At 42.9% G+C, this 26,247-nt stretch overlaps 1 protein-coding gene across 5 annotated transcripts in view; it reads right to left on the bottom strand.

The window, feature by feature from the left end:
- Positions 1–26,247, bottom strand: part of pcgf5b (polycomb group ring finger 5b) — a 128,549-nt gene that overhangs the window by 14,603 nt on the left and 87,699 nt on the right. For 4 of the 5 annotated variants that reach the window (XM_068002485.1, XM_068002480.1, XM_068002483.1 and 1 more), the window contains 3 exons: positions 25,899–26,044; positions 24,816–24,914; positions 18,527–18,616 (listed from right to left, as the gene is read on the bottom strand). In XM_068002485.1, coding sequence (XP_067858586.1) covers positions 18,527–18,616; positions 24,816–24,914; positions 25,899–26,044 — 335 coding nt within the window. Of the gene's footprint in view, positions 1–18,522; positions 18,617–24,815; positions 24,915–25,898; positions 26,045–26,247 lie in introns of all 5 variants that reach the window. The other variant, XM_068002484.1, reaches the window with a different exon arrangement.

Below are 26,247 nucleotides of genomic sequence, written 5' to 3' on the forward strand. Positions count from 1 at the left end.
TCTCTCATTATAAGATAACAGAATTACAAATGATCTCTCTCAATGTAATAACACTGAATTACAGCTGATCTCTCTCATTGTTACAATACTGAATTACACATTATCTCTCTCATTGTAATATAACAGAATTACAATTGATATCTCTCATTGTAATATTACAGAATTACAACTGACCTTTTCTATTGTAATATAACACCAGTTACAGTCAATCTCTCTACTTGTAATATAACACTGAATTACAACTGATGTCTCTCATTGTAATATAACACAGAATTACAACTTATCTCTCTCATTGTAATATATGACTGAAATACAGTTGATCTTTCTCATTTTAATTTAACACTGAATTAAACCTGATATCACATTTTAATATAACAGAATTACAACTGATCTCTCTCATTGTAATATAAAACTGAATAATTACAACTGATCTCTCTCATTGTAATATAATGCTGAATTACAACTGATCTCTCTCAGTATAATATAAAACTCAATAACTACAACTGATCCTTCTCGTTGTAATACAACATAATTATAACTGATCTTTCATTGTAATATAACACAATTACAACTGATCTCTCTCATTGCAATATAACAATGAATTGCAGTTGATCGCTCTCCTTGTAATATATCAGAATTACAACTTATCTCTCATTGTAATATAACACAATCATAAATTATCTCTCTTATTGTAATATTACACTGAATTGCAACTGATCTCTCTCATTGTAATATGACAATGAACTACAATAAGAACATAAGGAATAGGAGCAGGAGTAGGCCATACGGCCCCTCGAGCCTGCTCCGCCATTCAATAAGATCATGGCTGATCTTAAACCTCAACTCCACATTCCCGCCCGATCTCCATATCCCTTAATTCCTTTAGAGGCCAAAAAGCTATCGATCTCAGCCTTGAATATACTCAACGACTGAGCATCCACAGCCCTCTAGGGCAGAGAATTCCAAAGATTCACAACCCTCTGAGTGAAGAAATTTCTCCTCAACTCAATCCTAAATGGCCAACCCCTTATCCTGAGACTATGCCCCCTAATTCCATACTCTCCAGCCAGGGGAAACAGCCTCTCAGCATCTACCCTGTCAAGCCCTCTCAGAATTTTATATGTTTCAATGTTCTTCTAAACTCCAGAGAGTATAGGTCCATTCCACTCAATCTCTCCTCATAGGACAATCCTCTCATCCCTGGAATCAATCTATTGAACCTTCGTTGCACCGCCTCTAAGGCAAGTATATCCTTCCTCAGGTAAGGAAACCAAAACTTTACAAAGTACTTCAGGTGTGGTCTCACCAAAACCCTGTACAATTGCAGCAAGACTTCCTTACACTTTGTACTCCAACCCCCTTGCAATAAAGGCCAACATACCATTTGCCTTCCTCATTGCTTGCTGTACCTGCGTGATAATTTTCTGTGTTTCGTGTACAAGGACACCCAAATCCCCCTGAACACCAACATTTAATAGTTTCTCACCATTTAAAAAATATTCTGTTTTTCGATTCTTCCTACCAAAGTGAATAACTTCACATTTCTCCACATTATACTCCATCTACCACCTTCTTGCCCACTCACTTAACCTGTCCATGTCCCTTTGCAGACTCTATGGCTCCGATATTACCAGGGAGGCGGGATGGCAGCGGGAGCGGGGGGGGGGGGGGGGACTGGGCGCGTGGATAACCCATCCAGTGAAATCCGTCCGTTCCCCACGTGATCGCGGGTAAATTGAAGCCACTTAACGTGGCTACCGGGTTTCCCGTCAGAAACTTGCGCAGTGGACGGACTGCACACCCGCATCACAGGCTGTCAGCTGGAAGAGCTCTACTTAAAGGGGCAGTCCTCCAATGCTGTTCCTGCAGCAACCAACCAAAAGTACAGCATGGAGCAGACCAGGGTAAAGGCTGCTTCCAGATTTAATGATACCTCACTCCAGGTCCTACTGGAAGGGGTGAGGAGGAGGAGGGAGATCTTCTACCCAGCGGACGGGAGGAAGTGGCCTGCCTCTGCCACCAAGAAGGCATGGCTTGAGGTGGCAGAGGAGGTCAGCAGCAGCAGCAATGTCTCCCGCACCTGGATACAGTGCAGGAAGTGCTTCAATGACCTAACTAGGTCAGCCAAAGTGAGTTAGTACACTTACTCATTCTCCTACACTCCGTCTTCCACATCACCGCCCCCACCCCACAACTCCTTCTGCACTGCCAACACTACTCTATCACATCACTCCTCACACCCACTCAAACCTCATCCTCAACTTACCTGCACTTACTCACCTCCCCAGTACTCATCTCACCACTACCACTCAACCCAATCTTCATACAATGTCATGGCTCTGTCTCATGCTCACCCTCTGATGCATCTCTTTCACGGTCAGCCTCACCCAAACCAATGCATTCAGCGGTTGGCCATGTCACCATCACTCACTCACGCCTCTCTACTTTCTCCCCTTATAGGAGAAGAGAGTCCAGGATGCACAGGAGAGGGCGAAGACCGGAGGGGGGCCACAACATCAGGTCGTCCTCACGGACGCGGAGCAGGAGGCTCTTAAAGAAGGCCGCACCCTCGAGTGCAAGTCCGTCGGGGACGCCAAGACTGCCACCCGACAAACGGCTGGTGAAAGAACTTTAACATTCAGCATTCACAATAGCAAATGATGTTAACATGCCTTGCAATCTTGAGCACCTCACCATGCTTAATATTGCCTTCTGTTCTCTTACTGGGCCTTCAGCGACTGCTGTGACGGCGGAGGGTGATTCCTCAGAGGACCTGCCAGCCTCTGAGGGGGCACCGTCACATCTGAACGAGCCATCCACCAGCGTAGATACACACACCTCGGTGGGTCTCCATCCTCACTTAGTTGGGGTCGCTCATGGTGAGTCACCACACACGTGTGAGCACGAGCAGACAGTGGTGGCAGGGGCAGCTATGGAGTGTCCGCGTCGGTGGGAGCACTCTTCTCCAGGATCTACTCAGCTGGACACAGATGCTGAACCTTAGGGGCCATCCTTTAAAAGGAGAATGATCGAGGGGCAGCAGCACATTTGCGAGGTGCTGGAATAGGTGCCACGCACACTCTCCACAATCACGCAGAGGATGAAGGAGTCCAACTCCTGCATGAGTGCAATGGTGGCACAGGTACAGGAGGGAATCTCTGAGATACTGTCACAGGGCCGTGAGGGCATCTCTGAGATAGTGTCCCGGGTAAGTGTGGAAATGTCTGCGATGGAGGGAAGGGTAGCCTCCATCGAGCTTCAAGCACGGCTCACCAATGAGTCCATTGAGGCCCTGACAACAGCCCTTCGAACTCAGGGTGAGCAACTTTCTGCCGCCTTAAACAGGCTGGCAGATACACTAACACTGGCCTTACAAGGCTTCACACATGTCCTCCAAACTGTCGTCCAGCAGAGTGGTAGGAGTGATGTGGGCCTGGCCCAGGAGAGGGATGGCGAAAGGGGACATGGAAGTGGGGACGCCACTCAAAGCTCTCCCATGTCTCACCCGTTCCCCCCTCTCAACTAGTACCCGCAATACTGCCTTCTCTCCAGGTGGTCGAGTCTGCCCCTGCACAGGTGCAGGTGGAGCAGTCTTTGGAGGGGCCTTCATGGGCACCAAAACCCAGAGGGCGTAGGCCCAAAGCATCTAATCAGTCAGGGCAAGCTGCCACTACCTCTGCTGCAGCCACAGGGGATGTATCACGTAGGAGTACTCGTAAGCATATGGCAAAGGTTTTGTGAGCACAAAGTGGATGCACAAGGGTGTTTGACGGTTTGTCATGATTTTTATTTATATTTGATTTTTGTTAATGGCACATTAGATATTATTATTGTCACCACTACTGCCACGTCTTGGCCATTCTTACTGGCTTGTGTAATAAGTCCCTTTCATGAGGTTCACCATGAACACCCACACTTGATGCCACCCATTGGGTGTATGTGTAGTTGCACGACTATTTTATGCAGGTGCCTGTGGCGCAGCACTGTGTTGTGGAGCTCCACGTGGCGGAGGTGGACGGCGACCTGGCGAGGCTGGTGATGTTGCTCGTCCTCGGATGAAGTGACGAATGCAGCCATGGCTCCCCCCATCCTGATGGTGTGAGTTTGAGGGGGTCCACAAAGTAGGTAAATGTGTTTGCAAAGCAGAGTTTAGGGTATAAATTAATAATTTTGAGTGGAAAGACAAAGGTGTTGCAGCCAAAACTTTGTCTGAAGTGACAGAGTGCCCTGCTGCAAAAAATTAGGTATTCCCCCCAACTGGCAAATAAGCCTTTGCATCTCCCACTGGCTGCTGACTGAAACACATCTGCTCCAACAGGGAGTGATTCCCACAGCACGGGAAACACCTTCAAAATTGCACCCCTGCCAATTCTCCACTTAATGAGGTCTGTCAAGTACCTCAACTAGCTAAATAACTATCTAAATTATCATCCCGCCGACTTTAATTGCCGGTGGGAGTCCCGCATGCGGGAGCTGCGCGCGCACCCGAACGCGTCATTGGGGAACCCGGAAGTGAGCAGGTTGGAGCCGGGCTCCGAACCCGCTCCGGGATTCCGCCATTTTCAGAGCCCCCCCCCCGGTCCCGCTCGGCCATCCGAAAATCGACCCCCATGTGTCCTCCTCACAGCTTACTTTCTCACCTAGCTTTGTATCGTCAGCAAACCAGGATACATTACACTCGGTCCCTTCATCTAAGTCATTAATATAGTTCGTAAATAGCTGAGGCCCAAGCACTGATCGTTGTGGCACCCCACTAGTTACAGCCTGCCAACCTGCAAATGACCCATTTATTCCTACTCTCTGTTTTCTGTCCATTAACCAATCCTTTATCCATGCTAATATATTACCTCCAATCCCATGAGCCCTTATCTTGTGTAACAACCTTTTGTGTGGCACCTTATCAAATGCCTGTTGAAAATCCAGATATACTACATCCACTGTGTTAATTGTATGATTTATATCAATGAGTGTTAATTGTATTCAGGTGGTTGTCATCAATTGGGGACTCTCACATCTTTTTTATAGGAGAGCTTATCCAGGGTGTGGTGTGTGTGTAAGGGGAATCTCTGTGAATGAAGGCTTGGAAACAACCAAAGACCAGGCTCTAGTGTTCTATCCTTCACCACATGGCTATCCAGTTTTAACACACTGGTTCCCCTTTATCTACCCTGCTAGTTATATCCTTAAAAAACTCTAATAGATTTGTCAAACATGATTTCCCTTTCATAAAATCATGTTGACTCTGCCTAATCATATTATGATTTTCTAAGTGCCCCGTTACCACATCCTTAATAATGAATTCCAGCATTTTCCCAATAGCTGATGTCAGGCTAACTGGCCTATAGTTCCCTGTTTTCTCTCTCCCTCCTTTCTTGCTACCTTCCAATCCACTGGGACTGTTCTAGAATCTAGGGAATTTTGGAATATCACAACCAATGCATCCACTATCTCTGCAGCCACCTCTTTTAGAACCCTAGGATGTAGCCCATCAGATCTAGAGAATTTGTCAGCTTTTAGTCCCATTAATTTCTCCAGTACTTTTTCTTTATTAATATTAATTACTTTAAATTCCTCACTCTCATTAGACCCTTGGTTCCCTGCTATTTCTGGTATGTTTTTGTGTCTTCTACCGAGAAGACAGATACAAAATACTTGTTTAACGTCTCTGCCATTCGTGCCAACGCACCCGCTCAGCCATCCGAAAATCAGCCCCTATGTGTCCCCCATTATAATTTCTCCTGTCTCAGGCTCTAAGGGACCCATGTTTACTTTACCTACTTTCTTCCTTTTTACATACTTGTAGAAGCTCTGCTTTTATATTTCTTGCTAGTTTACTCTCATATTCTATTTTCTCTCACTTTATCAATTTTTTGGTCATCCTTTGCTGGTTTCTAAAACTCTCCCAATCCTCAGGCTTACGACTCTTCTTCGCAACATTATACGCCTCTTCTTTTAATCTAATACTATCCTTAACTTCTTTAGTTAGCCACGGATGGACCACTTTTGCAATGGAATTTTTATTCCTCAATGGAATGTATATTCGTTGAGAATTATGAAATATTTCTTTAAATGTTCGCCATTGCTTATCTACTGTCATATCTCTTAATCTAATTTCCCAATCAACCTTAGACAACTCGCCCCTCATACCTAATGTAATTGGCTTTGTTTAAGTTTAAGACTCTAGTTTAAGACTTAAGTACATCACACTCGAACTCAATGTGAAATTCTATCATATTATGATCACTTCTCCCCAGAGGATCCCTTACTATGAGATTATTAATTAACCCTGTCTCATTACACAAGACAAGATCTAAAATAGCCTGTTCCCTGGTTGGTTCCACCACGTATTGTTCTAGGAAACTGTCTCGAATGCATTCCATGAACTTGTCCTCCAAACTACTTTTGCCAATTTGATTTGCCCAGTCTATATGAAGATTAAAGTCCCCCACAATTATTGCATTACCTTTGTTACAAACTCCTCATATTTCTTGATTAATAATCTGTCCAACACTATAACTATTGTTAGGGGCCTATAAATTACTCCCACCAGTGTTTTTTGCCCCATGTTATTTCTTATCTCCACCCATACTGATTCTACTTCCTGATCTTCCCAGTCAAGATCCTTTCTCACCACTGTCTTTATGTCATCCTTTATCATCAGAGCTACCCTTCCTTTTCCATTTTGTCTGTCTTTTCGAAAAGTCAAGTACGCTGGAATATTTAGTTCCCAACCTTGGTCACCTTGCAACCACGTCTTAGTAATGGCTACTAGATCAAACCCATTTATCTCTATTTGTGCCATTAGTTCATCTATCTTGTTATGAATGCTTCGTGCATGCAGATAAAAAGCCTTTAATTTTAACTTATTACTATTTTTCCCTGATTTGACTTTATTCACTGATGCACTATTACCGTTAAACTCTCTGTCCATTCCTGTCACACTCTGCTTATCTTTACCCAAATCACTACAATTGATCTCTCTGATTGTAATACAACACTTAATTAAAACTGATCTCTTTCATTACAATATGACACTGAACTGGAACTGATCACTCTCACTGCAATATAACAGAATTAGAACTGATCTCTCTCATTGTAATATAACATTGAATTACAACTGATCTCATTGAAATATAACAGAATTGCAACTGATCTCTCACTGTAATACAAAACAATTACAGTTGATCTCTCTCGTGATCTGACACTGAACTAGAACTGAGCTCTCTCACTGTAATACAACACTGAATTACAACTGATCTCTCTCATTGGAATATAACACTGAATTACATCTGATCTCTCATTATAATGTTGCACTGAACTACAACTGATCTCTGTCAGTGTAATATTTGCCTGAATTACAACTGATCCCTCGGATTGTAATATAACACTGAATTACAGCTGATCTGTGTCATTGAAATATAACAGAATTACACCTGCTCTCTCCTGGTAATATAACATTGCATTACAGTTGATCTCTCTCATTGTAATGTAACAGAATTACAACTGATCTCTCCCATTGGACTTTAACACTGAATAACTTCTGATTTCTCACTGTAATAGAACACTGAATTACACCTGATCTCTCTCATTGTAATATAACAGAATAACAACTGATCTCTCTTTGTAATATAACAGAATTCCAACTGATCGTTCTCATTGTGAAATAACAGAATTACAACTGATCCCACTCATTGTAATATAATAGAATTACAACTTATCTGTCTAATTGTAATATAACACTGAATTACAACTGATCCCACTCATTGTAATAACAGAATTACAACTTATCTCTCTAATTGTAATATAACACTGAATTACAGCTGCTTTCTCTCACTATAATAAAACACTGAACTACAACTGACCTCTCTCATTGTAAGATGACACTGAATACAACTGATTTCTCTCATTGTGATATAACACTAGATTACATCTGATCTCTCCCATTGTAATATAACACTGAATAACATCTGATCTCTCACTGTACTAGAACACTGAATTACCACTGAGCTCTTTCATCGAAATATAACAGTGAATTACAACTGATCTCTCTCATTGTAATATAGGGAATCTTACAACACCAGGTTATAGTCCAACAGTTTAATTTGAAAATCACAAGCTTTCGGAGTTTACCTCCTTCGTCACCTGACGAAGGAGGTAAACTCCAAAAGCTTGTGATTTTCAAATAAAACTGTTGGACTATAACCTGGTGTTGTAAGATTCCTTACATTTGTCCACCCCAGTCCATCACCGGCATCTCCACATCATTGTAATATAGCACTGAATTACAACTGAGCTCTTTCACTGTAATATAACAGAGCAGTGGGGGGCATTCAAGGGGGAGATTCACAATGTGCAGAGTAAACATGTTCTCACAAAGAAAAAGGGTGGGACTGCCAAATCTATAGTCCCCTGGATGTCCAGGAGCATACAGGGTAAGATAAGGCAAAAAAGGAAAGCTTATGTCAGTCACCGAGAACTCAATACTACATAAAACCTAGAGGAGTATAGAAAGTGCAGGGGTGAAATTAAAAAGGAAATTAGGAAAGCAAAGAGAGGGCATGAAAATATATTGGCAATTAAAATCAAGGAAAGCCTAAAGATGTTTTATAAATACATTAAGAGCAAGAGGGTAACTAAGGAAAGAGTAGGGCCTATTAGAGACCAAAAAGGTAACCTATGTGTGGTGGCGGAAGATATTGGTATGGTTCTTAATAAATACTTTGGGCTCAATTTTGAAATGGTGGCAGGTTGGCAGTGGGGGGGGGGGGGGGTGAAGGTGTGCGTGGCAAACCCGAATAAACAAAATTTACCTTTTCCGACTCAATCGCATCGTAATTGATAGTGATTGATGTGCTCTCCGGGTTTTGTGCCCGGCAGCCAGCCTGATTGACAGGCTGGCTGCTGTCAGGAGCTGCAACGCGAGGTGGGGGAAGAGAAAGAGAGAAAGCGAGACGTCATCCAGCACTGGAACGGCAGATCGAGGGCGGAGAGGGGAGGATCGGGGGGGAGAGAGGGGAAGATCGAGGGGGGGGGGGGGGGGGGAAGAGAGGAAGATCGGGGGGGGAGAGAGGGGAAGATCGGGGGGGAGAGAGGGGAAGATCGGGGGGGGGGGAGAGAGGGGAAGATCGAGGGGGAGAGTAGAAGATCGGGGGGGAGAGTAGAAGATCGGGGGGGAGAGGGGAAGATCGAGGGGGAGAGGGGAAGATCGAGGGGGAGAGTAGAAGATCGAGGGGGAGAGTAGAAGATCGAGGGGGAGAGGGGAAGTTGGGGGGGGGGGAGAGGGGAAGATCGGGGGGTGGGGAGAGGGGAAGATCGGGAGGGGGAGAGGGGAAGATCGGGGGGGGGAGAGGGGAAGATCGGGGGGGGAGAGGGGAAGATCGGGGGAGGAGAGGGGGATCAGGGGGACATCGGGGGGGGGTGAAGATGGGGAGATCGGGGGGAGATATCGGGAGGGTGAAGAAGGGGAGGTCGGAGAGGGAGTCATCGGACATCGGAGCAGGGTGGAATGGTAGGTTGATTTTGTGTTTTAACTTTGTGCAATGCTTTTTTATTTAATTTATTTTGTTTCTTTTTGCCTGATCCGGCCCTTCTCGCCTGGTTTCACCAGTCGTGAATCAGAAACCGTGGGAAAGGCGCCCAGGTAAGTTAAAAATCGTTCTAATAACCTAATATGTCACAAGTAAAGTGCCTTAAGTACCTCAATGAGGTACATTTGGCTCTTCATCTATCATCTCGCGTCTTTAATTGCCAGCAGGACTTCCGGATTCGGGACGCCCGCGCACACACAGGTGCGTCCGTGGGGAACCGGAAATCGGCGGGTTGGAGCCGGGCTCCGAACCTGAATGGGATTTCCCCAATTTTCGGAGCCCCCCCCACCCCCAACGCAGCCGCAATTACCCGGGAAAATCGAGCCCTTTGAGTCTGTCTTCACAAAAGAGAGGGACAATGCAGACATTGTAGTTAAGGAGGAGGAATGTGAAATATTGGATGGGATAAACATAGTGAGAGAGGAAGTATTATGGGGATTAGCATCTTTGAAAGTAGATAAATCACCAGACCCGGATGAAATGTATCTCAGGCTGTTAAAAGAAGCAAGGGAGGAAATAGCGGAGGCTCTGACCATCATTTCCCAATCCTCCTTGGATACAGGCGTGATGCCGGAGGATTGGAGAACTGTTAACGTTGTACCGTTGTTTAAAAAGGGAGCGAGGGATAGATCGAGTAATTACAGGCCAGTCAGTCTAACCTTGCTGGTAGGCAAATTATTGGAATCAAAGCTGAGGAATGGGATAAATCGTCACTTAGAAAGGCATGGAATAATCAAGAACAATCAGCATGGATTTGTTAAAGGAAGGTTGTGTCTGACTAACTTGATTGAATTTTTTGAGGAGGTAACAAGGAAGGTCGATGAGGGTTGCGTATTTGATGTAGTTTACATGGATTTTAGCAAGGTTTTTGACAAGGTCCCACATGGCAAACTGGTCAAAAAAGTACAAGCCCATGGGATCCAAGAGAAAGTGGCAAGTTGGATCCAAGATTGGCTCAGTAGCAGGAAGCAAAGGGTAATGGTCGACGGGTGTTTTTGTGACTGGAAGCCTGTTTCCAATGGGGTTCTGCAGGGCTCAGTACTAGGTCCCTTGCTTTTTGCATATATTAATGATTTGTACTTAAATTTAGGGGGCATGATTAAGAAGTTTGCAGATGACACAAAGATTGGCCATGTGGTTGATAGTGAGGAGGAAAGCTGTAGACTGCAGGAAGATATTAACGGACTGGTCAGGTGGGCAGAAAAGTGGCAAATGGAATTCAATCCGGAGAAGTGTGAGGTAATGCATTTGGGGAGGGCAAACAAGACAAGGGAATACACAATAAATGGTAGGATACTGAGAGGTGTAGAGGAACAGAGGGATCTTGGACTGCATGTTCACAGATCCCTGAAGGTAGCAGGACAGGTAGATAAGGTGGTTAAGAAGGCATACGGAATACTTTCCTTTATTAGCTGAGGCACAGAATATAAGAGCAGGGAGGTTACACTAGAACTGCATAAAACACTGGTTAGACCACAGCTTGAGTGCTGCGTACAGTTCTGGTCACCACATTACAGGAAGGATGTAATTGCACTAGAGAGGGTACAAAGGAGATTTACGAGGATGTTGCCAGGACTGGAGAATTTTAGCTATGAGGAAAGATTGGATAGGCTGGGGTTGTTTTCTTTGGAGCGGAGGAGGCTGAGGGGTGATTTAATTGAGGTGTACAAAATTATGAGGGGCCTAGATAGAGGGGATAGGGAGGACCTATTTCCCTTAGCAGAGAGGTCACTAACCAGGAGGCATAGATTTAAAGTAATTGGTATTAAGTATTGAGGAAATTTTTTTTCACCCAGAGGGTGGTAGAGGTCTGGAACTCACTGCCTGAAAGGGTAGTAGGGACAGAAACCCTCACCTCATTTAAAAAGTACCTGGAAATACACCTGAAGTGCCGTAACCTACAAGTGCTGGAAAGTGGGATTAGGCTGGGTGGCTCATTTTTGGCCGGTGTGGACACAATGGGCCGAATGGCCCCATTCTGTGCTGTAAATTTTCTATGATTCTATGAACTACATAGAATTACATCTGATCTCTCGCTGTAATATAACAGAATTGAACAGGTAAGTTGAAGGGTACTTCTTTAGGGTGGAAAAATACATTTTTAAGAAACAACAAAAATGCACTGTAATGTTACTGATAATGCGTTTGATTCTTAGGGATCAGAGCCACTCCTAATACAATCAGTTGCTTAAACACAATCAGTGATTTATTTTGTTAAATTGTGGACTGACCAGCACCACTGAAACCAAGAAGCTTTTTCTATGGTTCCTTTATCGAAGATTGACAATAGAGTTTTACAAATATCACAAAAATACTGAACACATCAGAGATAGTTCGGCAATATTTGAGCTCAAAACCTTACAAGCCAATAGATATGTAGACCCCAATATTAACTTGGAGCTGGGAAGAGAGCTGGAAGTGGGGTTTGCGGATGGGAAACCTGATATAAAGGTTTCCCCCAGGTCCTACTGAATTTAACAGTAGGATCTATTTTAAAATTCTTCAAAAGGTTTCCAGCCCGATAGCCAGCTTGATTGACAGACTGGCTGCCTGTCAGGTGGGAAAGCAGCCGGGGGGCGGATGCCAGGAGGGAGATCACTATAAGCAGATGCTGGAGGGCTGGTAGGTGGGTAAACGTTAATAATTATATTTGTGCAGTTAGGAGCTGGAGCCGGACTTCAGGGGGGGTCTCGGTCATCGGGAGGGGGTCTCAGACATCGGGGTGTTCTTGGACCTCGGGGGGTCTCGGACATCGGGGGAGGTGGTCTCGGACATTAGGGGGGTTCAGCCGATTGCGGGGGTCCGATCGGGCAAGTGAGCTTGTTGGGCCTGGAGGAAACACTCCTGCTCCTCCTGGCCCACAAGCAGTGCAATAAAGGCACTTACCTCATGATCCAGCCCTTCTCTACTACTTTTCACTGGCGAGATTCACGAGTCCCGGGAAGGTTTGTGAAAATCACTTTAAAAAGACCTAATTAATGTCTCATAAGGACGTTAGTTGGTCCGAGAACTACCCGCCCACCTGCACTAATTAGGGAACCGACTGCGCGAGTAGGTTACTTGCACGCATCCAAACGCGCCTCCGTTAAATCTGGAAGTGGGCGCATTGGAGCCGGGCTGCAGTTGCACGCGAAAAACCAATTATTTTAACTATCCACCCGCCTCCAACCCACCCATTTTTGGGAGTACAAATCCCCCCATTGTCTTACAGAATGAAAGTGTGGCTTTAAAATTATAATTTTCAAAGAACACGTGAAACCATAATGTTTTATTTTGTCTGCAGTTAATGCAGTTTTCAGAAATTCCAACAATTGAGTACAGCATCTCATAGTTTCATATTGTTTCTAAGTGACAGAAATGTAGAAGTGTAGCCCTACCAAAATATCAGTAAATAGCAATTTGAAGGATTCTCATACTTGCTCAATGTAACCATTCAGCTAAATTACTGTACTGCAACTTTAATGTGGGCACTCGCTGAAAATAGGAAGTATTAACTCATCACACTGCTATTTGCTGGGTGGAAGCCCATATGCTAAATTAGGCTACCCATTGTGATTCCCACAGGAATGAGAGATAGAAGCCAAGGGCAGGATCTACAATGCTTTAAAAAGCGCTCATTATAACACAATTTAAAAGTTTAGATTTCAAGAAATCTATTTATGAACACTAAAAACCCTCTTAATTAAGAGAAAGCAGTGTAGATTGTTAGGCACAAAAGCAAATTGTACTCCATGTCATAAACAATATGGGCTAAGATCATCAGTAAAGTGGCAGGATGGGATGTACGCCCACCCACGTGATCCTACCAGCACTTGACTACATTATGCCTGGGGGGACCTCATTTAATATGCAGGATGGGATTTTAGCAAGAATCCCGCCCCTGACTAGGTTTCCACCACTGCAAGGGAGGGAAATCGAGGCAGGTTAGAGAGCTTAAAAGGCTGCTGCGGCTGAAACAACCAGAAGCACAGCAGAGGGGGACAAAAAAGCTGCAGCTGCACTTTAACGTTGAGAAGCAACAGCAGAAGGATGAGCACCATCTGAGTAATCTGCAATTACCAAGATCCCAAGATTCTCAGAAGCTGCACTGGAGATAATGCTGGCAGAGGTAAGTGCAAGAAGACAAAAGGCTCTCTGGCACCCAGGCAGTTATGTGCCAGAAAATGGATGTGCAGGCAGTCTGGAGGGAGGTGACTCTAGCAGTCAATGCCAACATTGCAACACCACGAATAGCCGTTCAGTGCTGGAAATGTTACAATGACCTGACCAGGCTGGCCAAGGTAAGTAAAGGCATGAGTGGCCATACAGATGTTGAGCTACCGGGAAGGATGACTCACCTTCATATTTTCCAGGACCACGTAATGTAAAAGAAGAATGAGAGCCTTAGTAAGCACAAGAGGTGTTCACCATTCTCACCATGGTACACATCCTCTCCTATCATTCTACTGTCCCATTTCCTGCAGTCTATGAGTGAGAAATGAAGAGATTGCCACATTGCCTGCACCTGATGGCATGTTCACAAAGAAATGTCTGCCAACACCTGGCTGAAAAGATGGCAGCATATTAATCGGCAGCATATCTAAATCTTGGAGTCCTTTGCAAAGAAGAAACGTTGGCACGACTACAGGCAAAGGACTGCCATGGGTAGAGGAATGGCTTGCATCAGGCCCCTCAGTAGGCATGACGAGGAGGATCTGGAACTCCTGGGCACACACACCAGGGAACATATGGGAGATGAAGAAGTTGGAGGAGAACTGTCAGGTTCAGGTTGGTAATGGGATAGAGCGCTTACTGAACTGTGAGTTTTTGATTCACCCACTCCACCGTGGCAACTTACTTACTCAAGCACCAGCTCAGATACACAATCGAGATGAGAGTATTACTGAGACTGAGGGGATATCACTGGGTGAATCACAGAGCACCAGTGAGCAGGAGGAGCTATGAGGGAATGATGAAGAAATAAGTGTCTCTCCCGTAGGTGGCAGAAATGGCTGCACTTGGATGAGGAGCCCAAGGACCAAGATCTATAATTCGGGAGCATACAGCTCATGTGCAGGAAGTGGAGACAGTCTCTTGTCATGGTGCAGATGGTCGAAAACTTGGAGGAGTCCACAACACACACCTGTAGCACAATGTAGGAGGTATGGCGTGCTGCAAGGAACACCCTATTGATCGATTCCCCTCAAGACGTCAGGAAGAGCCTCTAAGGGCAATTGTCATTTCCAAAGTGGCAGCAATGGCTGCTTCTATAGATGGCCTGGAGTACCCTAGCTAAGAAGAGCTTTCCGGGCTTAATTGGGACTATCTTACCTGCTGTCACACAGACCATTAGCCCTCCTGAGCTCATGCTTAGCATTTGCGGGCTTTAAGGAGTGATTGCAGATGTCGCTGCTTCTCATGGGAGTGACAATGCACCTGCATCAATACAGCCTGCTCCAAAGGCAGCTCATGAAGCAGCTTCTGTTCTGGATCAGTAGGCATTGGACACACAAGCGACATGATACCGAAAGCAGGTCCTTCAGGGTCATCGGCTTCACCTCAATTCTCAAGAGCTCCATCGGTACAGTCCCAGCCACAAACCTCAGCTTCTTCCTGTTCACCATCTGTGCTTGGAAGGCCCAATTCCCTCCTTAATGGCCAAATTATGTAGTATGCAGGAAGGCTCTACATTTCTGGAAACCTTTGCTGGCCTATGTTGCAGGGCTCCCCAAGACCTATCCAGGCACCGGAAATGGGACTTTAGGATTCCAACGATCTGATTCACAATGCTCCTGCTAGGCCTCACTTTGCCTGTTTTTGGCCTCTGTCCTTGGATTCCGAAAAGGTGTCATCAGCCAAGGAAAAACAGGTACTCCATGTCTCCTATCAGCCACCTTGTTACATTACTGTGGCTGAGCATTGCAGGTATTCTGGATTGCTTGGGAATAAACAAATCATGGCTACTCCCCCGGGTAGTAGGCATTGACACGCAGGTGGGTAGCATCACTCAGTAACTGGACATTTAGGGAATGAAATCCCTTCCTATTGATGAAGATGATAGGGCTTTCAATCAAGGTCTTTATAGCCACATGGTGGCATCAATGGCACCCTGCCCTTGTGGGAATCCAGCCACTCAGAAGTAGTTGATGGCTTGCTCTCTTTGCTTTGATAGGTCCAAAGATATAATGTCCTTGCTTCCAAAACCGTTAAACTGATCTCACTCATAGGCACCAGTAGTAACAATGTCCATAAGAATATAGGAACAGGAGTAGGTATTCAGTTCTTTGAGCCTATTTCGCCATTCATTTAGATCATGGTGGTTCTGTACCTCAACTCCGTTTACCTGCTTTTGTTCCATATCCCTTGATACTCGTACTTAACAAAAATCTATCGCTCTCAGTCTTGAAGATTTCAATTCACCCAGCATCCACAGCCTTTTGGGGAGAGAATTTCAGAGTTTCACTAACATTTGTCTGAAAAAGAACTTGCTGATTTCACTCCCAGATGGTCTAGCTTTAATTTTAAGATTGTGCCCTCTTGTACTGGATTCCCAGATCAGAAGAAATAGTTTCTCTGTACCTACTTTATTGAATCCCTTAATCATTTTAAATCCCTTGATTAAATCACCCCTCTCAACCTTCTAAACACAGGGGAATACAAACTAAGTTTATGCAACCTGTGTTCATGATTTAACCCTTTAAGCCTGGGAATCATTCTGGTTAATCTGCACTGACCCCTTCCAAGGCCAATGTATCCTTCCTGAGGTGCGGTGCCCAGAACGGAATGCAGTCTAATCAGATGGGGTCTGACCAAGGTTCCGTACAACTGAAGCACCACATCATCATTTTTGAATCCCAACCCCCTTGAGATAAAGGCCAACATTCCATCAGCCATTTTGATTACTGTTTGTAGCTGTGGACCAGCTTTTAGTGATTTATGTACATGGAACACCTAAATCCCTTTGCTCTTCCACAGGTCCTAGTCTCTCGCTATTAAGAAAATATTCAGTTTTGTCTTTCTCAGATCCAAAGTGGATGATCTCACACATTGAACTCAATCTGACGTAGTTTTGCCCACTCACTTAGTCTGTTTATGCTCCTTTGTAACTTCCTGCTCCCATCCACACAACTTATTGTGCCTCCGAACTTTACCATTACACTGATCTCACTCACTGAAGCCAGCAGTAATAGCAATGCCCTACTCCCTGCACTGATCTCACACCGACACCAGATACAACAGAACAGGTAATTTCCTCTTCTGTAGCATTACATACAAAATAGGAAAACTCGAATGAAATGCAAACAGATAATGCTTGAAATGCACAACAGATCAATCAGCATCTGTGAAGATAAGACAGGGAAAGGTTTCGGATGTAACTCATCTTTGTAATGCAGGTTACATCCGAAATGTTAACCTGCGTGGTCTCTCCACAGATTCTGCATATTTCCAGCATTTTCTGTTTTTTTTTCAGATTTCCAGCATTTGCAGTTTTGTTTTTCTTTTTATTAATACCAGTATGAAGCTATTTTTGCATGGAAAATAGATGTGAGCAGTACTTATTCTGTCAACTTCGGGAGGACCTTGAAGGTGGAACAAACCATGGTTCATGACCATATTTAATGCTTCAGTCGCTCAGGCTTTAAAAGAAGTAAGTGTAACTTCAGCTAGGATCAGCAAAAGATGTAACACGCCAACAAGCATGAAATGCATTGTGAGAAACGTTTATACTGAAGGGACCCTTGAGTGCAATAAATGTTTTCACCTACATTGTAAATCTCTAAAGTGTACTTGTACATTAGCAAGAAATTTAGAGTCTTTGGGTTGGGTTTCCCACCGGGACAATTCACTGCCAGGAGTGGGTCAGGGAGGGACCTCCGCTCGGCACCTTGACTCCACCGTGAATCGGACCCATTTTCTTGGGTCGGGCCTAAATATTGTTGCTCCTGGTGGGATCTCCAACTCAAAGAGGGAGCTCGCTGCTACAAGGCGGTAAAACTTGGTGGCACTGCAGCACCAGAAGGAAAAGGAGCCACAGTTAGGGGGCAGAGGAGAGCAGAAGCATTCCAAAGATGTTTTGTGAAATTAGTGAGAAGGCTCGGAATAGGACTAAGATGCCTTTGACTGAGTCCATGAGGCAGAAAAGAGAGAGAATGGCCACTACCAAGCCTGTTTCTTCCATTATGACCATCAATAATCTTCCTACCGCTGCCTCAGCAAATACTGCCACCACTGAACAAGTGTAACCTGGTGTCAGCAGTGGGACGGCAGGGCAATCAGCTAGTTCTCCCAGCCCGACCCCTGTTCATTTACATGTGGTGGGTAATCAAGGGTCCACTGACCAAGATCCTTACTTGGGGGTGGCAAGGAAGATTTCTAGCACTGTCTTTAGGGTTGGAGATCCAGTAGTAGGCCTCCCTGTCTCATTGTCCCTCCTTCCCCAAGCTGCTGAGTTGGTGAGAGATTTCAATCAAAACCACAAATACATTTTAGAGGCAAGATTTGGGTTTTCAACATTTCAATCTGATTGTGCATGATTCATAGCTGTAATACCTATAACTAGTAATAACAATGCCAGTTATAACACAGTGGTGTCATTTTACTGTTAAAAATATCACAAAAGTGTGCGTGTCCTATTTTATTAAAAACACGCAGCTACCAATAGAAAATTTGATGACATGAATCCATACTTTCCTATGCAGAATTGTTCGTACTTGGATGTCAATATTATTTATTCAGAAAGGTTTAAAATGCTGCAAAAAGGAACTGGGGACAGTGGTTCGTGATACATTTGCTTGCAAATGGCCATGACCTCAAGCCACATTCAACCTTTGTCATTAATACACATTGCTGAACCAGTGTGGGATGCAACCTCTACTGCTCCCTGCAGATGAAAAACTAACTTTGAAATATAAGAATTGATTCAAAATTTAAATATCAGAAAATGATTTATACATACTTACATTTTCAGCTCTGAGTCTCCATCTAGTCATATATATGAATTCCATGGTATGATCCTTCCCCATAATTTCCCCATTGCATAGAACATCAAGCTTTGGAAAAAAACAAAGAGTCATTGTCTCTGATCAACACTAAGGTATTTATATTACACACATAATGAGGGTAAGATTCCTCTTCCAACAGAAAGGGGATAAAGTTTGTATTTCTTCTTAAACGAAACACAAGATAATAAAATTTGTGATTTTTGAGAATGCAAGTTTCATTTGTGGGCTGTTACTTGCAGAGAAATACAGGCATTTCTTGTTAAAAAGAGAACGTCACCCCCAATATGCTACTTGTATATATACAAACATATACATACACACACAGACACATACTCACACAGCTACATGTAAAACAATCCTAACAAGATCAAATTCAAGTTAACAGAAAGCTGCATGAGCCAATTTTTCTCCCTTGTTCAATCCTGACAACAACAAATAATTCCTTTCTTTTCAATTCCAATAAAAAAATTGATGGCAAGGGAGATATCCACTCAATCTCATTCTAGTTTTTAAAAAATTCTTGTTTCTGCTATTTATTTAGTTTCTCTATTTATAGCATTGCATGGAGTCTACAGCACAGAATCAGGCCATTCAGACCAACTGGTCCATGCCGGCATTTATGCTCCACACATGCTTTCTCCCACCCCTACTCATCTCACTTTATCAGAATGGATAATGTTTATTTAATAGAAGCTTGTAAATGTAGATTGCTATAAATTTAAAATTGTCTACCAACAAACAGCCACAACAGAATGAGGTTTTCTAGTATGAATGTAACATTTGATTGTCATGTGACTTATTGATGTGAGTACCAAGTTTATATAAACGACTAGTTAATCTCCTGTGGCATTGTACACGGTGTGTCAAAACCAGCTGTGGTCTTCAGGTGAAGCAGGATTAGAGGGTGAGAGATAATTGGACCAAGCCTGCAGATGACATACAATCCCCATTTCATAGTCATATATAATGTCCTTATTTATACATTTCCACTATAAATTCCTTTCTCTATGTTTACAATGGAAACTACCTGTGCAAACCCGTCATGATGCAACCACATCCTCCTGCCAGCAGTGGCACTTCAGCACACCTGCTGGCAGGAGGGTGTAACCACAGTGTGACAAGTCCACATAGGTAGTTTTCACCACAAACGTGGAAACAGGAATTTTTAATGGCAAAAGTTGACAGATTTTTAATATATTTATAAAGTAACTGTTTACTGATTAGTGTGTGAAACATATACATGCATAAACGTTGCATTGTTCAATACTGCTGGTATCGAAGTATACCAAAAACACATGGTCTAAAAACTATTTATTCCTATGTCTCCCTAATAGCTCATTGGTTAAGTGCACAAATGGCCTTAGCATCACTGGCACTTGGAGGTGTCCTGTTGAGATTGAGGTTGCAGTTAAGGTAAGGCTACATTGCTAGGTGCACAACAGAAGAAGGGGTTCAGGTACATAGATCATTGAAGTGTCATGAACAGGTGCAGAAAATAATCAAGAAGGCTAATGGAATGTTGGCCTTTATATCTAGAGGACTAGAGTACAAGGGGGTAGAAGTTATGCTGCAGCTGTACAAAACCCTGGTTAGACCGCATCTGGAGTACTGTGAGCAGTTCTGGGCACCGCACCTTCGGAAGGACATATTGGCCTTGGAGGGAGTGCAGCGTAGGTTTACTAGAATGATACCCAGGCTTCAAGGGTTAAGTTACGAGGAGAGATTACACAAATTGGGGTTGTATTCTCTAGAGTTTAGAAGGTTAAGGGGTGATCTGATCGAAGTTTATAAGATATTAAGGGGAACAGATAGGGTGGATAGAGAGAAACTATTTCCGCTGGTTGGGGACTCTAGGAGTAGGGGGCAGAGTCTAAAAATTAGAGCCGGACCTTTCAGGAGCGAGATTAGAAAACATTGCTACACACAAAGGGTTGTAGAAGTTTGGAACTCTCTTCCGCAAACGGCAATTGATACTAGCTCAATTGCTAAATTTAAATCTGAGATGGATAGCTTTTTGGCAACCAAAGGTATTAAGGGATATGGGCCAAAGGCAGGTATATGGAGTTAGATCACAGATCAGCCATGATCTTATCAAATGGCGGAGCAGGCACGAGGGGCTGAATGGCCTACTCCTGTTCCTATGTTCCTTTATTCTGCATCAAACTAGTTGTTCACCTGACGTTTCCTCAGAGCTGCTCCCACTCCACCGCTGTAACATCTGGTAAATGGGGTTTCTGCCGAATCTCCGGTGAAGTTACAGCGGAGAAACGGGACTGGCTCTGAAGAAATTCCCGGCCAATATTTAATTCCCCATAATAACATTCGCTACCTTGACAATCATAAAAAAAATTCCCCAGAAATTTAAAGAACTTTATTAAGAATTACATTGATAGCTAATAGTGTGGTTTCATTAATGTAGACATAAACTTGACCGTATATAAAATAAAGCTTACATACAAAACGTTACATTTGTTATTTGTTTGTGTGCTCAGTTCATGTTTCTCTCTTTTCGGGTGCTCTAAACGGCCCTTTCACTTTTTGTATCCTCTGAGTAATTTAGTACTTCTTCCAGATGTGTCATGTCTTTTCTGAACAGGGCTAGATAATGCTGAGGAAACTTTTCTCTTTGACTGTTGTTCTTGTATACCCATAAATTCTAGATGGGAAGTTATGAACCAAAGTACTTTGTTGGCAAATATTTCCTATTTCAAGGTAATGAGTCAGAAGTTTGCCACTAAATAATGTATAATATAGCAAATCTTTCCAATTAGAACATATTTCCCTGGAGCACAAGTACACAATCAAGGAAAAAAGCCTACTGTGTAATTAACTAGCCTTACAGAAAGGAATACCAGAGAAACTGCCTCATGAAAAAAAAGTTGAGTGTTTATAGACTGCCAAAAGGAATAAAGTAGCTCAGGTTTTTGACAAGCTAAACTTCACTTTGCATTTGTAATTTTATGAACTTAGTATAATTTTTTTTTAAATGTCATTTTTATAAATGTTCTTTTGGAGCCAACTTTCCACAGACCACTGCACATACTCAGACTGCAGGATCTGCCTTCTGCTCTGGGCAAAAATATCAAGTCTGAGTCCAAGCTTTTGGGAGAGGCAGAAATCTTCCAGTGAAAACTTTTAAGAAGGTGTTAAAAGGCACAAAAGACAGTTCACTAGCTAATTTTAATCATGTTATTGCAAATTATGTAATTTTTTTTTATTTGAAACCTTATTTTGGACCTAGAAATTTCAGTTGCTGAGAAAAAATGGTGAAAATTTTTTTTTGAAAAAGCATTTTGAGTGGTTCATCAACAAACTGTGACAGCAAAAATGTTTACACGTTTAGATAAGGTCACCCCATTATAAATGCATACATATGAATTTTTAATGTTAAAGTGTGACTCAAAATCATGCCACAGGACATAGGGTTTGTGGGCAGGAAGTACACACCATATGCAACATTTTTGAAATATTTAGATAGGATACAGAGTCAAGACGACTGGAGGGGAACAAGGTAGTGACAGCCAAACTATAATATAAATGTCTCTGTTCTAAATGGCACAGGGCAGTGGAAGATATGTATCTTAGCCATGGTGAGTTAGAAAAGTTAATTCACAAAATTGATACCAATAACTCAGGAATATACAGGCACAATGGCGTAACGCTAGAATATACAGGCATAGTGGTTTAACTCTGGAATATGCAGGCACAATGATTTAACTCTGGAATATACAGGCAGGAGTAAAAGAATGCCTGAACTTATCATCCATAGAATTATAGAAGTCTACAACACCGAAGGAGGCTATTGAATTCATCGCGTTTGTGCTGGCTCTTTTGCGAAAGCAATTGAAAACGAATCCCACTGTCCCACTCTCTCCTCATAGCCTTGTATCTTCCTCTGCTTCAAATATCTTTCCCAGCTGAGACAAAGGGATGGATATTCCCCTGGGTTGGAATTGAGTCTGGACGGCAATTCCACCACCGCCTGACCCCCATTGTGACTCCAACCTATTTTCCTGGGTCGGGGTCAATTAGATATGCAGGGCAAGCCCCCGATGGTCCCGCTGCTCTGCAGAGGCACTGTCGAGCCCAATACTTACTGCTACACCCAAAGGGGGAGCAGTAACAGTCAAAAGGGACACAATCCCCCTGAAGATCTAAATAAAATTGTGTCACACGGTCTCTGCATGACTTTAGAAGGGCAAAATAGAAAGAGATGTGGCTATAACCAGATCATTTCACTCCTTCAGTTGATTTTTTCCTCTTCCCTCCACTGCATCAGTCAGTGTGACCACCCACGTTCTGCTCTTAAAGTGGCAGAAAGCAGGGTATGTTGGCTGTTTGCCCTAGCCTCAATCTATCATTTAAATGTGGCAGAGCAGACAAGGGGTGGGCGGGCGGTCAAGATCCCTGTTAGGTGGAGGGAGAGGAAGCGGGAAATAACTAAGGGCAGATTTAGGGATGGGGATTTGGTGGTAGGAATCCCCACCCCATTTTCTATGCTGCACCATGCTATACTCGATGAAATTGGGTGATACAGCTGATAGAAATCCAGCCCAAACTGTTTATTCAGTTTTACCTCTATTGTACCATAAGAATCTTTATAATTACAGCTTCAAATCATGTGCTGCTATTACTAATTTTTGCAGGGGGTTGAAAACTAGGGGGAATACTTTCTTTTCAAAGCACTTCTACTACCCTAATCCTGATTGGTAAAAAAAAATAAATGTACAGGTAATGAGTCAAAAAATATAATCTTTGCGCATTTTCACAGACAGTTGCCATCTTGAATCTCCTTCCTTTCTTAGCTGCTCCAGTGATAAATGTTATGAGGAAGAATTGTGTGCACACTCCAGAATGGCTTCATAGGCATCAATGGGGGCTAGCACTTCAGACTCAGAAAAACACCCCACAGGCCAGATCCTGCTGCACATTCAGTCAGTAGAGAGTTGAAATGATGCATAGGACTTCTCTCATAAGAACATAAGAAACAGGGGCAGGAATAGGCCATATGGCCCCTCAAGCCTACTCTGCCATTCAATAAGATCATGGCTTATCTTCAACCTCAACTCCACTTTCACGCCCGATCCCCATGTCCCTTGATTCCTCTAGAGTCCAAAAATATATCTATCTCAGCCTTGAACATATTCAATGACTCAGCATCCACAGCCCTCTGGGGTAGAGAGTTCCAAAGATTCACAACCCTGAATGAAGAAATTCCTCCTCATCTCAGTCTTAAATGGCCGACCCCTTATCCTGTGACTATGCCCCCTAGTTCTCGACTCTCCAGCCAAGGGAAACATCTCTCAGCATCTACCCTGTCAAACCCCCTCAGAATCTTGTATGTTTCAATGAGATCAACTCTCAATTCTTCTAAACTCCAGAGAGCCCATTCTACTCAATACTCTCATCTCAATTTTAAAAAAAGGTTTGCTAAACACTTCTCTCTCTTCAATTAAAAAAAAAGATTTTCTAAACACTTTTCGATGAACAGTGTGATCCTTTAAGATGGTTCAAACTTTACTGTCATACTCCTAATAAATTGAAAGTCAAATAATTTGTTGAGAGTGAATAGAGTGGGATATGTAAAAGACAGAAGAATTTTAAAAATCTTTCCTTTTAAAAAAAAGTAGTAAATCTTAGCTACCAAGATAAGTGAATGTAGGCCATCTTTAAGCATAACTATGCACAAAACCGTGCATTTATTTGAATAATGCCATTGAATAACAGAGCAGTACTGACAGAGACTGACAGATACGCTGATTGAGCCAGACATCGGATTCACTTCCAATCTTCTTTGTTGAATCAGAAAACACCACTAAGCCAAACGATAATTCAAAAGTTACTTCAATCTTATTAGGCTTAATAGTATTTTCAGAAGATGCTGGTAAAAAACAAATTCATATTCAGGCATGTTTTGCTTTATTTGACACAACACAGTCAATGTATAGTGCCAGTGTCACGATCTATTCATGCACATTGGTTTGATCGCACGGGAAAATGGTTGTGATCTTCAGCCTTACAGGTGAGCCACAAAATGACCATAAAACTAAACTGTCTTTTAAGGAGCTGAATAACATTTTCTAGCCAGACTCAGAGCATCAGGCATCAGTATCAATTGAATTGACATCTGAGATATACAGGCTGCACTTCTACTCACCTGACTTTCCTTCTCCCCAGTACATACTCATTAATACAGAGCAAAAGTACACAAAGTTAGCATTTAGCTGATTATATCTTGCAGTCTCACCTCACAAGTGCTAGGAAGTTTTAATTTTAAACTCAGAAATTTCTTTATGGTTCCCACTGTGACTCTCGTTGAGCAGCGGATAAATTTCTTCATTAAGCCCTGTTGACATAAGATAAAAATATACTGTTAGCAGCATGGGACCAGCACAACGTACACTGCAGTGCAGTTTCTGTGCTTGTCACATACACTGAAGTTCAAATACTTCTCAGTGTTTCAATAACCATACAGTTGCAGCAAACAATTCAAGCTGATTATGGCTTTTCATGAAAGGGACAATTTGTTTTGACTAGTGTTAAAGTGGAATTATGTTCTGTTAAAGGGCCTCATAGTGCCAAATGTAATAAAATGAAATTATCTGTCAGGTAACAGTGTCTTCTGGTTATTTCTTGTTGCCCTGCTTTATACTTTGGCACTGCTGGGTCACAATAGCCTGAAAACAGACATTAGTGTACAACCTCACCTATGACTTCTTGAGATTCTAGTCATTGACAATGTGAAGGAGGAAATTTATCCATAACCCACTGCCCCATCTGTGGTATCAGTGGGTGGAATTCTGTCGTATCATAACAGAAGTTTTACAGTAAAGTCTAGAAATCATTTTTGTCATGCAAATCAAGAGTTAATTGAGCATTATTCAAGTTTCTTGAGTATTAAAAATCATGCTCTTTAACCCAAGAATTTGCTGATTTAAGGCGTGGTGAAACGTGCACTCTTAAAGTCTGCACAGCTGACCGTTCAATGAGACGCAGAATCACTAATTCTGACTAGCACTTCCTAAGTGCAACAGTCATTTAAATCCGTGGGCTCACCTGTGATGTTTCAGAAAAAGGCTTAGAGATATTGGGAGATGAAAACACTGTTGTTTTGTTAGGAATGGAGGAAAACTTCAGCCACAGCCAGTATCCTCTGGCAAGCCCCTATTTCTCAGCACCTTTTGTCCCTGTTACCACCGCTACAGAAATACTACCGTAACCCTCAAAGGGATTAAATTAACACTCTAGTACAAGCAATACATTGTCTTACCATTCACTAAGTATCTCTTAAAGAGTAAACTCTTAAATGAAGGCAAAGCTTTGTTGGTACCTTTACAGTATTATCTCCCGATTGCCCATTGTTGCGGAGGCAGTCTAGACAAATGGCTATCTGTGGATCACTTCTGTGATAATCCTGATCTTCTTGGTCCTCTTCCTCTTCTATTTTAGCTTTCTTGGCTTTGGGGCCTTGATCATCTTTTCAGAAACACAGACAATTATTTCGAAAGATGTACACTTTATATGCCGCTGCACCAATTCTCAGTCAAAAATTATTTTCTGAGGCGTAATATTTTATTTCCTAAAATGTTCTTCCTTATCTCCTATAATCATGTTACAATTTTTGGTAGATTGCTATGTCAAACTTCCATAATGGCAAAGATTTAAATTAGACTGGAAGC

This window comes from Heptranchias perlo, chromosome 21, assembly GCF_035084215.1.
Source record: "Heptranchias perlo isolate sHepPer1 chromosome 21, sHepPer1.hap1, whole genome shotgun sequence".
Taxonomy (NCBI): Eukaryota; Metazoa; Chordata; class Chondrichthyes; order Hexanchiformes; family Hexanchidae; genus Heptranchias; species Heptranchias perlo.